The 15,030-nt window shown below is 37.0% G+C and overlaps 1 protein-coding gene across 6 annotated transcripts in view; it reads left to right on the top strand.

The window, feature by feature from the left end:
- Positions 1 to 15,030, top strand: part of garnl3 (GTPase activating Rap/RanGAP domain like 3) — a 62,814-nt gene that overhangs the window by 27,989 nt on the left and 19,795 nt on the right. For all 6 annotated transcript variants that reach the window (XM_016515603.1, XM_016515599.1, XM_016515601.1 and 3 more), the window contains exons 3-13: positions 6,852 to 6,926; positions 9,027 to 9,126; positions 10,098 to 10,216; positions 10,484 to 10,548; positions 10,664 to 10,727; positions 11,083 to 11,109; positions 11,247 to 11,322; positions 11,670 to 11,768; positions 11,874 to 11,977; positions 14,417 to 14,525; positions 14,700 to 14,745. In XM_016515603.1, the coding sequence (XP_016371089.1) occupies positions 6,852 to 6,926; positions 9,027 to 9,126; positions 10,098 to 10,216; positions 10,484 to 10,548; positions 10,664 to 10,727; positions 11,083 to 11,109; positions 11,247 to 11,322; positions 11,670 to 11,768; positions 11,874 to 11,977; positions 14,417 to 14,525; positions 14,700 to 14,745 (884 nt within the window). The remainder of the gene's footprint in view (positions 1 to 6,851; positions 6,927 to 9,026; positions 9,127 to 10,097; positions 10,217 to 10,483; positions 10,549 to 10,663; positions 10,728 to 11,082; positions 11,110 to 11,246; positions 11,323 to 11,669; positions 11,769 to 11,873; positions 11,978 to 14,416; positions 14,526 to 14,699; positions 14,746 to 15,030) is intronic.

The following is a 15,030-nucleotide window of genomic DNA, read 5'->3' as shown; positions in this document are numbered from 1 at the left end:
TGTCTCAAAACGCATTTATAGTCCGTATCTCATATTTTCCTAACGTGTTGTAGGCTACCCTTAACTGCGTTAAACATGGTGTCACGTGGATGGAAATATGCATGGAAATGATATGCAGATGACGTTATGCATATTAAAAAAGGTGTTGTAAGCTCCATATATGGCTATTTCGGGGAGGAGACTGTGGAGATTCATGTACGCACAATCTTCCGCTGACTGGGTATTACAAAGGGAATTCGCAGGTTCTTGCGTACGCATGGCTTTATAAATCTGAAAACTTTTGTACATACGCAAAATCTAGCTTTTGTGCGTACTCACACATTTAGGATGAAATCTACGTAAAGTTTTATACATAAGGCCCCAGAACCGTGGTAATAAATAAAAAGAAAACAGATAGAATAGAAAAAGAATAGAGCAAGCTAATGTTAAAGAACTTTTTTTTTTGCTTTTTGTTAATTGTATAATAAATAAAAAGAAAACAAATACATAGAATACAAAAAGAATAGAGAAGCTAGTGTTATTTTTAATGAAAACAAGCAGTTAGTAAATGCAAGTCTAAAAGGGGCAAGTTTTTTTATTTTATTAAGAATAGAATTAGAATAGAGAGTGCTAGAGTTAGAGGGTCAAATAAAGATGGAAGAGATGTGTTTTTAGCCGATTCTTGAAGATGGCTAAGGACTCAGCTGCTCGTATTGAGTTGGGCAGGTAATTCCACCTAATTGGACCAAGGAACTTGTAACCAAGGAACATTTAATTTAAAAGTCTGTGAAAGTAATTTTGTGCCTCTTTGAGATGGCACAATAAAATAACGTTCACTTGCAGAACGCAAGCTTCTAGAGGGTGCATAAGTCTGAAGTAATGAATTTAGGTAAAGGGGTGCAGAGCCAGTGGTGGTTTTGTAGGCAAACATTAATGCCTTGAATTTTATACGAGCAGCTATTGGTAGCCAGTGCAAATTGATAAACAGAGGTGTGATGTGCATTCTTTTCGGGTCATTAAAAATTAATCTTGCTGCCGCGTTCGGGATTAATTGTAAAGGTTTTATAGAACTGGCTGGAAGACCTGCCAAGAGAGCTTTGCAATAGTGCAGCCTGGACCGAACAAGAGCTTGAACAAGGAGTTTTGAAGCATGTTCCGAAAGAAAGGTCCTGGGGACTCATTTATAACCATTGTGTACACACAAAACCTGCCCTGAAAGAGGCGTACGCCACTTCCTAAGCAAAAGGTTGGATTTATAAAAAACAAACTTGATGGGAAAATTTGCACACCTGCACGCAAACTCTGACCCATGCGTACGGACTTTTTTTCCTGGAGAAAGAAAAGTAATGAAGTAAACAACGATTTTAAACTGTTTTAATTTCATCATATACATTTACATTAAATATTCCACTCTCATTAATGGAGATAAGCAATGAAATTACATAAAATCATTACGCAGAAGTTAAACCAAAATTATATGAATTTAGACGTATCTCATATTTCCTTAATGTCTTGTACCTTTGACGGTTTTAACATTGTGTCACATTGATAGGAATATGCATAGAAATGATATGCAGATGAAGTTATGCGTCGTAAAACTAGGCGTTGTAAGTTCCATATATGGTGATTTCGGGGAGGAGTCGGGGTGGAGATGCACGTACGCACAATCTTTATATTTATATATATTTAGATTTATAAAAGGATTTTTGTGCAGGTTCTGGCGTACGCATGGTTTTATAAATCTGAAAACTTTTGAGCGTACGCAAAATCTAGCTTTTGTGCCTACGTAAACTTTTAGGATGAAATCTACGGAGAGTATTATAAATGAGACCCCTGATCTTCTTGATGTTGAATTAAGCAAATCTGCATGACCGGGTAGTTTTAGCAATGTGGTCTAAAAAGTCAGATGATCATCAATCATAACTCCAAGGTTTCTGGCTGTTTTTGAAGGAGTTATGGTTGATGTGCCTAACTGGTGGATGGGAATATGCATAGAAATGATATGCAGATGAGGTTATGCATAGTAAAACTAGGCATTGTAAGCTCCATATATGGTGATTTCGGGGAGGAGTCGGGGTGGAGATGCACGTACGCACAATCTTTATATTTATATATATTTAGATTTATAAAAGGATTTTTGTGCAGGTTCTGGCGTACGCATGGTTTTATAAATCTGAAAACTTTTGAGCGTACGCAAAATCTAGCTTTTGTGCCTACGTAAACTTTTAGGATGAAATCTACGGAGAGTATTATAAATGAGACCCCTGATCTTCTTGATGTTGAATTAAGCAAATCTGCATGACCGGGTAGTTTTAGCAATGTGGTCTAAAAAGTCAGATGATCATCAATCATAACTCCAAGGTTTCTGGCTGTTTTTGAAGGAGTTATGGTTGATGTGCCTAACTGGATGGTGAAATTGTGAAACAATGGGTTTGATGGAACCACAAGCAGTTCTGTCTTGGCAAGGTTGAGTTGAAGGTGATGGTCCTTCCTCCAGCAAGAAATGTCTGTTAGACAAGCTGAGATGTGAGCAGTTATCGTCGGATCATCGGAATGGAATGACAGGTAGAGTTGAGTGTCATCAGCATAGCAGTGATATGAAAAGCCATATTTCTGAATGACAGAACCTAGTGATGCCATGTAGACAGAGAAGAAAAGTGGTCCAAGAACTGAGCCCTGAGGCACCCCAGTAGTTAGATGTTGCGACTTGGACACCTCACCTCTCCAAGATACCTTGAAGGACCTAGCTGAGAAGTAAGACTCAAACCACTGGAGTGCGGTTCCTGAGATGCCCTTTGCCAATAGGGTTGACAGGAGGATCTGGTGGTTAACCGTGTCAAAAACAGCGGACAGATCCAGCAAGATAAGTATAGAAGATTTGGAATTTACTAATTTAATTCATTTAATTTACAAATTTACTGTATATCACATAGTTTAATCATTCATGAATGAACAAACTTAATTAAGGTGACGGTGACAGCAACAAATCTTAACTTAACAAAATAAATCGAAAACACCCTAATTTATATAACCATGTCAAAACATAGTACATTGGTTCATTTATATGAACCATCGCCCAATGCATTTTAGTTAGTTACTCCCCTACACTGGTATTCTGTTTGTGTGTGTTTTATGCAGTTTTAGAGAAAGACATAAGAGTGAGATCTGCCATCATATATGTCTTTCTGTCTCTCACAAACACACACACACACACAGAACACACAGAAAAATACAATCGCACAAAATGTCACTTGTTTGATGTCACTGCTACAACCTGTGCCCCTTAAACTTTAAAATTAAAGGTCCTCCACTCACCAAAAGGGCACATGAAGCAGCTCCTCTGGCATTTATCCATAGCTGCATGTCTGTCTTTTAATATAATACTTCATAAAAGTATTCCTCAACACAGGCTCATTGCAAAAATGTGCCTGGTAAATATTACGTAATTGCTTCTTAATTATTACGTAATTGTTTTCATGACACTTTCAAAGTTAAATGATATTGTTTTTATTATGTTTCTTGTAATGTATATTGTGGCAATTCAGAAATGAAATGTCCATTGAGACATTTCAGCTGGAAACTGCAGTTAATAGGTTCAGTTTTGAAGTTATCCAAAAATGTAGGTAGATGCATGTTTTTCCAATGAGCCTAGGTTAATATTCCAACTCAGGTTCGGCAAACTGGGTTTATACTTTTCATTTTAATCTGTTTCCAATTAAATTGTTTAAGTCGCACAAATGTGTATTCATGTATTCATCTTGCTACTTTAGTGAAAATAGCACAAAACTTGCAGTGATTAATTTCCTGCCCCTTCCAAAAACTGAAAAGACTCGTGATAAATGTATGGTAATTGCAGGCCTTTGTTTGATGGTCTCATTGTATAAACCTGTTCTGTGTTTCACAGTTCATTCAAAGCTCCATTCCACAGTGTGGACTGATTTAGATTATGGAAATGTTTTCTTTTGTTTTTCTCTCAGATTCAAATGCTTTGCTTTTTCCATTTGTGTCTCTCTCCATATTCTTTCCTCATCTCTTCTGTCTCTCTCACTCTATTGTGTGAGGCATGAGAACACATATATATAAGCTCTCTAAAAAGATCAATGTTACATCCCAGTCACAATAGCATTGATTATCTTGTGCTCTCTCTCATGCTTCTCTGATATTGGTGTGTGTGTGTGTGTGTGTGTGTTTTGAACTTTTGCTTGAGTTTGGTAGACTGTCCTGTTATTATCCTGCTATCATTAACCTCATGGCATTTATCAAAACACCTTAATAGCACCACAAAATGTCACTGGGCAAAATAAAAAAATCTTATGAGACACGTAATTGTGTCTCTGTGTGCTTAAAGTAGATTCCTGGGGTGTGTAAGTCCATTTGAGGGGATGTTGTGCATCACAGGCATGTGTCATGAGCAAATATCAAGTTGTCTCAAGGGTTTTGATCCCCTGCATCCATTTTTGAACATGAAGAAATTTATCCACGAAACCTTTTTAACGATTTACCTACCACTGTTTTGCAGTCAGCGTACACTTAATGTAAATTAGCACAGGCTTTAAGTAGCCTATTACTTCTAAATTATGTAACTTGATAACATTATAAGTGGGCCTCAGAAAACAGTACAAAATAAAAAAATGGAGGCAGTTCATGACCCCTACACAATGTCAGTGTTAACCACAATACCCACCCAATACCAACTTAGCATACACTTATATAAAGAACAACTTTATATAAACTAACTATTTTTTCCACTTTGGTCTTGATTTATCTCAACTAGGACACCAAATGAGTACTTATTAAGTGATTAGTGTGAACGCAAGAGTCTATCTAGAATGTTCTGCCTGGACTTTTGGCATTCTGAGGCCAAGGCACACCATCTGCCACACACACACACACACACACACACACACTCAAATACATACAACAACAATCTCACACTCTTACAGCCAGTCTCTCTCTAGCTGCAGTGCAGCTGCAGTCTGTTTTTAGCAGTTTGGTCTGCCAGATACAGAGAATAGGGAAGAAAAAGAGAGGGAGGCAGGCCAACAGGTGGAGAAGAAAGGTGGGAGAAATGTGAGGAGGAAAACAAGGTGACTGAAGAAAAAGGAAATGGGAGAGGTTCTGTGTTCCGCTGCCTAGCAACCAGCATTGTTCCATCTGGGGGGATGTTGCAATTTTACTGCAAAGACCAGATTACATCGTGTCAGGTTCAAGTGATTGTCCCACATACACACATACACAATATCTGTGCAGATAGACTTTCACTGAGACTACTTCTCTTACAAATACGTGCTAAAACAAACAGACGTGTGTGTGTGTGAGTGAGTGAGTGTGCACAGAAATGATCGATGCTGCACACAGATCAGACACACAGGGATCACTTGGCTGTAATTAGTCTGTGATTGTGTGTGCAGCTGCTTTTGCATTCATATTGAAGGGTTTTCATGTAAACAAATTCATCTGTGTGCATCTGTGTTGAGCAGACTAGCTATATGCTGCCTTGTCTCTCTTGTGTCTTTTTATGAACACCTCTACAGCACTCTCAGACCTCTTAGGTTGTGGCTTAGCCATTTGTTTAAAAATAAGAACTGAAGACAGTTTAATAAAGAGATTCATCCAAAGAGGGTGAAAAAGAGAGTGAGAGAAAAAGACAGTGGGGCCCAGAAGTTCACCAAAAAAAAAAAGTAATTAAAAATCCATTTTAGTTTTAGGATTTTGAAAAACGTAAAGAAACTATGTGCACAATAGATGCAGTTATCAGTGTTAAAATGTTTGAGATGGCTAATTAAATCAAACAAAGCAGGGAATGACATTTATTTGAAGCGAAAATTATTCCAGCACTACACATCAGCCAGTGGTTTAAGAAGTTATGTGTTTTATTTTATTTTATGTCAGTTTATGATAAAATAAAACATCATGGGCCAGATTTTCAAAGAGTTTTCATCAGTGCAAACCATTGTTTGGCATTAAAAAAATAAAGAAACAGTGAAACATTAGTAATGAAAGGTGTGGACAGTCATTTTTGCAGCTAACCTTATGCATATCCGAGTGCAAAATTTATGGAAGAGGAATATTTAGGAAGGTTATTTACTAAGGTTTGAGGTTGTAAATTTACTAATATTTGTCCATTATTTAACACACCAGAAAAGTATGTCTTAACCCATCTTGTGCCTGTGTTTTTAGTAGATTAAACACGATTTTCAGCTCTACACCAGTTTGCACTGCTCTTGGTAAATTGTGTTGGTTGGGATTTTTTTATTTTTTTTAGTTTTTGAAAGATGTCTCACCAAGGCTGTATTTATTTAATAAAAAAAAGTATAGTAATATTGTGCTTTTTTTGTTTCCTTTTTATTTTAATATATTTAAAAATGTAATTTATAGTAATTTATCCCTGTGATGGCAAAGCTGACGTTTCAGCAGTCATTACTCTCGCCTTCAGTGTCAAATGATCCTTCAGAAATCAGTGTAATATACTGATAAACATTTCCTATTATTATCAATATAGAAAACAGTTATGCTGCTTAATATTTTTGTGAAAACACTGATACAAAAAACAGCATTTATTTGTAATAGAAATATTTTGTAACAGATGTAAAAGTCTTTACTGTCTTTACTTTGATCAGTGTAATGCATCCTTGCTGAAAAAAAAAGATAATAAAAAATAAAACAAAATCTTACTGACCCCAAACTTATGAACGCTAGTAAGCATATTAGAATGATATATTTAAAAAAGTACAATTCCAGGACAGTTTCTCAAATTTTTATGCTGATAATATAATTAGCAATAATACCCTATTGTTTAGCTGTACTCTGTAATGTCTTCCACATAACGCAGGTGGTCTCACATTCATGGCATATCTTGTCTTTCTCCTCAGCTCATCTCCAGTGATGCAGACGGGGCCATACAGAGAGCTGGGCGATTCAGAGTGGAGAATGGTTCAATAGATGAGGTAAGATACTGAAATATTGTACAGTCTGAAATGTGTGTGTGCGCATTGTATATAATGGATTGTAATAGACTCGAAAGTGGCTAGAGGTTAAACAGCCCTACAATTATTGTTCTTTTGACCATGGAGAGATTCAACAAGGTTTTGAACTCATTCGCTTGCATACTGATGGCTGCGGGTTCAAGTCAGTGCAGCATTGCTGGCACGGGGGTGATGCAATGTATGTAAATACATGCGTAAGAAGTGAAGGTGGACAGGAAGAGGAGCACAGATTAAAAGAAGTGGGAGGAAGGATGAAGAAAGGAGAGAGAACAGATGTATTCATCTGGCAGTAAGCAAAAAAATCAAAACTGCCAGCTTTTGTGTTTTGTGAGCATGTCTGTAGGTGTTTCAATGAAACACACATGCATCAGCAAAAACAACAATCGAAGCCAAATTATTCAATCAGTTCCCAATGTTCTTGCTCTCCTTTTCTCCCTCCATCCACTTGTCCTTTTCATTTCAAGCACCAGACTGTAGCTATGACAACCTCCAATGCTTTATCCCACCAAAACAGACCTCTGATTGGTTGTTAATGACTTAGGCTGGACTGTCACCATAGTGATTAGGGTTCTTTTGAGTATATAGGGAGGCTGTTGTTTACGTTGAGTTGTTTACAATTTGTCAGCGTGAAAATATCAATTGGAATTTGTGCTGGAACATGATGGCATTTATTACTGGGTGAGCAGAGGTGTACCAGACATGTTTGTGTTCGCATGTATGTGTGTGCCTTACAACAAAACAATAAAAAAGTATTAGAGTTTCAGGCTAGTTGACAAAACAGTCACTTGCCCTTTTGAGCCAGTGTTGCTTTGCAGCTGAAATTTTACACTTCATCCATTTTTCTGCATTTTGGACATAAAGGTTTGTATTTTATGACCTATACTATCTTTAGGGTGCCTATAAAACCTCTTTTTCTGGACATGCCTTAGCTGGTTGGGATTTCTAAATTACCTAAAATGTCTGGGTTTTGGCTTTGTTTGCCTATTTTTTTTTCATAGTTTGACCAATAGAGTGCAGGCATTAGCTGCGTTTCCATTACAGATTTGCACAAAACGTTTGCGATATTTACTGTATAAATGTCGATTAAAAAAACTATTGCAAAATGATGGAGTTTCCAATAGCCTAACCGATGTTATGCAACTAAAGCGTAATTTTTTACTCTTGCATGAAGTCATGACAACGGATGTTGGTAGGTTTACATATATCAAAGCCACCGCACTAGCCATTATTTTTAATCGAATAAGACATACAGTAGGCGTGTATTTTTAGCAAAGCAGCGCGGAGAGTCGCTTCTGGAACGTGCCACGGAGAGGCTGGTATAAATGCAAGCATTAACTACAGTGCCCGCGATCAAATCCGGTGGCCGTGTCGGAGCCGTAATGTGCCACAGACGTGTGCAGTATAAATAAGGGGTTATCCAAGCAGTAATGGCAAGGAAAGCCCCTTATAATTGAGAGGTGTTTCTTCAGGTTATAGTACATTAAAGAATGATCATTTGAGTTTTACGTATACGCCAGGTGACCTGTAAATGCAAAAAAAACTGTTTTCCATTTTTTTTCCTTTTTTTTTTATTCAAATTGAAAAACCACCTCATATGAGCGTAAATATATTTTGCAATATATGGGAGTTTTTGCGAAATTAATGTGTTTCCATTGAGCGTGTTTTCAATTCGCAATTTCAGGTTGCGCAATTGACCAATCATGGCGTGCGAGACCTACAGAGAATGATCAAACAATGCACAAATACGCCTACATATAATGTATGGGAACCCTACGGAGCATGTCAATAGGGTAACAAAGCCAAAACCCAGACATTTTAGGCAACATAGAAATCCTGGCCAGAACATGTCCAGGAAAAAGATGATGCATTCTCACCCTATTGTTTGTTGCAATTTTTGTTGGTTGTCTCCAAGATAATATTATCTAGCTGACTAACATAGAGATTTTATATATTAAATATAAAAGTATATTTATATATATATTAAACATAAATATTTCTATATACTGTATATTTAAAAAATCTGATTGATCTTGGTTAAATTCTTGGGGGACGTTTTTGTAGGCCTCTGACTACATGCCTGGAACATGGAGGCGAACTGACGTCCATTTGGAGAACCCAGAGTATCACACCAGATGGTACTTCAAGTACTTCCTGGGAAAAGGTAGGATTCCACTGCCAAGTATAGAATATGCACACACACACACACACACACACACACAAACTTGCAAATGATCTTGTATACACATACTGTACATGCACACATATCCATGTTGGGATGTGATTTCTTTTTACTCAGCAGAGCATAATGAAGAGAATAACACTAATTTGAGTCTATGGAAAATAAAAACTTGAATTACATAGGGAATAACTGAACAGTTTGAGAATAGTCAAAGTAGGGTTGGAAATTGAGTTCTTATTAAGAACCAATTCCATTTTACCATACCATTTACCAGCTATATGCTTCATCACTCTTTTTTCTTGTCTTTCTTTATCTCCCTTCCTCACACAAAAACAAACACTGTTGTTCCCACACGTTTTGAGGCAGATGCTGCATTGTCTTTTTAATTGATTTAAATCACTGCAAATACCTTTCATTCAATGAGAGGGTGATTGAATGAGAGAGGGGGAGAGAGACCAAATATGCTTCAGAGGAAGGGTGGAGATACAGAGACAGACCAGATATTGTCTTCTAATTGGATTTCAGCCTCTTTTCATTTGTCTTCTGTCTGTAAACCTGGTCTGTCTCAGTCCAAAATATTCTCCTCAAACAGCAGGCTTCAATCCCTGCCTTCCTCTTATAATATATACAGTATACACACATATATTATGTAAACAAAAACTGTTTGACATCACTAATATATATATATATATATTAGTGCTGTCAAACGATTAATCGCATATATATATCACAGTATTACTGTTTTTTACTGTGTTTTTGATAAATGCAGCCATGGTGAGAGACTTCTTTCAAAAAAAAAATCTTACTGAACTTTTTGATATCTGACATCTGTAAAGTATTTTAACATTGAGTGTTCAAGTACATCCCATTTAAACCAAATAGCAATGTGCATTTAATAGCTACTGAAATAAAAAGCAGAGGCAGTGACTCTCCCTTCATTCTTCATTCTGTAGTTCATCAAAACTACGTGGGGACGGATGCAGAGAAGAATCCCTTCTTCCTGTCTGTGGTTCTGTCAGACCAGAACAACCAGAGGGTCCCACAGTATCGAGCCATCCTGTGGCGCAAGACGGTGAGTCAACCAGTGACAGGTAACAGCATGTGTGTGCATCACTTTTGCTCTGTGCAGTGACTCACATAACAGATTGACCTCTTCATGAAGCGACTCTACATTGTTTGGCTCTGTTGTCTCAAAGGTATTAAATGTCACTTTCCTATGAGCAACAAGTTCTTGGTTATAAAACCCTGTGTCGTAGCCTCCAGCAATACTGTCATGTTATGCCATGTCATATTTCGCTTCATATTCGTATAATTTGCGAAATGTGTCCTTCTCCTTTAGGGTACTCTAAAAATCAGCCTTCCATACAGTCCGACAAAAACACTATCAGTCAAATCTATATTAAGGTAAGTCTGTTTATAATGCATCCTGCTTGCCAATAAACAAATGCACATGCGAACATTTAATTTGAGTGAAATAGATTAAAATGCATTGCATTCATGTGACCTTTTTGCCCTCCAGTGCCATGAACGTGGATCGTTTTGAAAAGGGCCCGAGGGAAATCCTTAACCCAGAGATTCAGAAGGTGCCCACCCACACCTGTCAATCAACATCACATGTTGTCTGCTCTGTTAATTACTGTCTGTTTCTGCTCTGGTTTGTTGTTCTGCTTCATAATCATTCAAACGCAAGCGCTGTGTGAGCTGCTGTTGCTCCCGAGAGCTTTGCCTTTGTGGAAATGTGTGCCACTAATCAAAGGCCATTGTCAGCAGCATTCAGATATTTGAATGCATGAACACGCTTTCTGTAATGTTTGTGTAACCCACACTATTAGTGCTCCTAACTGGTGTTTAGAAATGTAACCTCGTTGGAAACGGAATTATTTATTGTACTGAGATATAATTCATTTTTTGAACTGGTTTTTCTATTATTGTTGGCAGGACTTACTGGTGCTGGAGGAGCAAGAGGTGTGTACTGTCAAATGTGTGTATGTGTTTGATTTTTGTATGCAATGCGAATAAATGACCTTCTTAATGATTTCTGTATCAGTTTGTTAATTAATTCCTAATGTATGCTCATCACATATGTTTGTATGTTCTCACAGGGCAGTGTGAACTTTAAATTTGGTGTTCTTTATGCCAAAGATGGACAGTTGACAGATGATGAAATGTTCAGCAATGGTGAGCACAGAACCACTCATAATATGCTCATAATACTAAATATTTAGTTTGTTCCCTTTCTACTGTCAATATTTGTGCTATATATGCACACTGTTAAATAATAATTACCAATAGCCAAATAGATGTGATTCTATAGATTCTATTTAAATGTTGTTTCAATCAGAAATATACCATATTAAGAATGTACAATGCAATTAATTATAATTCACATTCATTTTAGAATATGCATGTGAACAGCATAAGGTGGCTCCCTTGATGTTTGTTAAATTTATTAATGCTCTGTGTTCATGTTGTTGTTTTTTTTGTTTGTTTGTTTTACTTTTTCTTCCCCCCCCCCTTCCCCCCAGAATCAGGAAGTGAGAATTTTAATATATTTCTGAATCTCCTTGGTGACACGATCTGTCTGCAGGGCTGGGCAGGGTATCGAGGAGGACTGGACACTAAGAGTAGGACAAAAAAACAAACAAACACGTCTTTACAGATCAACAGAGGAATTTCTTTTTCCTTTCAAGTGAATTTTGCTTATTCATGTTCTCTCTTTATCTGTTTAGACGACACTACAGGAATAAATTCCATCTACACAGTCTATCAGGGTCATGAGCTCATGTTCCATGTTTCCACCATGTTACCTTATTCTAAAGAGAACAAGCAACAGGTAAGATAAAGAACACATAAGCTATAAGATGCACAGTATATTTGTACCATATTGTTTATTTTTCTTTTTATTTACACTACCATTCAAAAGTTTGTGGTCTTTTATTGTCCATTATAATGTTGTGCCTAAATTCACTTGTCGCATTTAAAATGGCTAATTTTACTTTTTAATGTTTTGATTTGAATTTATTTAGACAATATAGTATAGAATTTTAATATGCCATTTACCAACCATGACAATATTTATCAGGTTTTCGTATTATCAGTATCATTATCAGCCCATTCCCAATATGAGCACTATCCAAACGGGATTTTCAAAAACCAGTTGTATCTGAATAAGACTTTAGTCACACACACACACACACACACATCCATGTAAAACTATAAACAGAATAAGAGAAAGACAAATAGAGAGCAGAGGACACAGACAGAGAGGAGGAATGAAAGAGAAATTTGAATGATAGCAAAAGAGAAGGGAGCTGCGTGTGTTTGTTGAGGCAGAAAGGAGGCAGTCTGTAGCTCAGTAGGTGGTGAGGGGAAAACAGGCTATATTTAACATCCAAAAGCGCTGGACATCACAGCGGTCAGTCTCTCCCTCTCTTTTCTCTGCTGCCTTTCCCCCTTCCCCCCTCAGCTCCATATCCTGATTACATCAAGCGTCAATCACTACACTCTCTCTCACTTCATATCCTTCTCTTCTCTTGATTATATCACACACAGCAATCCATCTTTCTTTCTCTCTCTCTCTCTCTTCAATTCAATTCAAGTTTATTTGTACAGCGCTTTTTCACGATACGTCTCTCTCTCTCTCTCTCTCTCTCTCGCTCTCTCCCCTTCTGTTTCTCACTTTTTCTATCAGATCATATGTCTGATTGAGTACAAGTAGTGCTCTTGTGCACTGGAGTGCTTGTGGAAACATTCACAATAGCAGGATTTTCAAAGTATTTGTCGGTTCAATGTCTTGGCACTCTACAGCCGAGAGCCTCTTCAGCCCTTCGTGTCAATAACCACCTTTTTACCAATGCTGAACCGCTCATGAAAAGAGTAGGAAAGCTGATGCGCTCCAAAAGTCTCTTGCCGACCCCTAAAAGCATGCAGACAAACCAAACAGTCGGAAGACTCAGAAATCAAGTAGAGTTCACAAGGGAGAGCGAGTCTTTTCTTGAAAGAAAACTCTTTTTAAAGGGAAAGTTCACACACACGGAAATTCAGTTATCATTTTCTCACCCTCATGTCGTTCCAAACCCAAATGAGTTTCAAATGAGTGGAACACAAAAGAAGAACCTTTACAGTTATTTCCCATTAAGGACAGTTCATAGTAACTGCATCTGTCAAGCTACAAACAGAAACTACAAACATTTTTGAATGTGTAAATAGCTGTAAATCATAAGATATTTAAGTTGTTATTTACTGATTCAAAAATGTTGCATTGTTGCGTTTCTGTTCAAGTTGCAAAATTAAATTATGCAAATGAATTAACATTTCAAAAAACTATTTGGACATGAAGCAAGGAGTTTCCATCCCATGTGTTCAATGGAACATAATCATCACTCAGTAACCTGTGCTATGAAATTGACTTATATTGTTGAGGCTTTTGTTAAAGCAAAGCCAAATAATTGTTTTTAGGTAATTTTATTCACAATTTTGGAAATTTTATACATGTTACTGACAACAATTCCACTGTGGAATGAACAACATATGGGTTTGGAAAAACATGAGGCGTTTTTGGAGTTAACTGACTGATCCTAGAAGGCTCAACCCTGCTTGTCAGATGCTAGAAACATGTAAGAGTCAGTCATGTTGGTATTGTTTAAGTGTTACACGGTATTTCACTGGAAGTATGCTCTTGTGTAAGGAAGAGGGGAAGTGGCAGAGAATCATAATTGAGCTCTCAGTAGAAATGAATCTGTCGCTGCAATAAGTAAATACTCATTCCTGTCACAGCTCACGGTCATGCGCATGTATCTGTGTCTGGATGCGTGTGTTTGTGTGTGTGAGAGAGAAAGAGAATGAGAGAGATACTAGCTGGCGGAGAGGGGCAGGTGAAAAGCAGCCATGTAGTAATTGAGCTTTAAGGGAATGTTTTATATGTGTGTGTGTGTGTGTGTGTGTGTGTGTGTGTGTGCTCTTGAGATAAAAGATAAAAGCTCCTTTCCGACCGTAATGGTGCAGACTCATTAACAAGCTCAATTATGCTTTCTGGCTAACAGGCTTGAGATGTCAGAGGTCATATAGCAGCTTTTGAATGTCCACACATGCACACGGACCAACAAACCCACACACATAGGCATGTGCTCTTTTCAAAATGAAACATTTGTCCATCATTTGCTCAGACTGGAGAGAAAAAAGTTGGTGTAATAGTTTCAGGTAACAAAAGCAGCCTTTTAAAATGTGTTTCATGAATGCAAGATTATAGCTTTCATTATTTCAATCTGTGCAGGTAGAGAGGAAGAGACATATTGGGAACGACATTGTGACCATTGTGTTTCAGGAGGGAGATGACGCCTCTCCGTCCTTCAAACCCTCTATGATTCGCTCCCATTTCACACGTATCCTTCATCCTCAAGCTGAGTGGAAATGATGAAATGAGTCACTCAATGACAGCAATTAGGCTATTTATGGGTGATTTTTTTTTACAAGACAATGATTAAAAATACATGTAAATAAATTTGAGAAGTTTTGCACATCAAGCAATTGTATAATTTCCTTTACATAAACCACAGATATTTTTGCCTTAGTTCGATATAATAGCCAGAATGATAGTTACAGGTTTGTGTGTATATTTGAGGTTTTACTTTTTATGCATAGCATGCAAAATATATAACATTGTTCTAGTGGTTTTTGGATATTTTAATAAAAAAATCTTACATATTTTGCCTTTAAAATGTTGTTTTAATTATACATTAAATATTATTAGATTGTATATACACTACTGTTCAAAAGATTTTTTAGATTAAAGGGGTCATATGATGCTATTTTAAAGATCATTATTTTGTGTATTTGGTGTAACAGAATATGTTGACATGCTTTAATGTTCAAAAAACACATTATTTT

The sequence above is a fragment of the Sinocyclocheilus rhinocerous genome, unplaced genomic scaffold (assembly GCF_001515625.1).
Source record: "Sinocyclocheilus rhinocerous isolate Xijiao unplaced genomic scaffold, SAMN03320098_v1.1 scaffold2071, whole genome shotgun sequence".
Taxonomy (NCBI): Eukaryota; Metazoa; Chordata; class Actinopteri; order Cypriniformes; family Cyprinidae; genus Sinocyclocheilus; species Sinocyclocheilus rhinocerous.
This window is presented reverse-complemented; position numbering and strand designations above follow the sequence as displayed.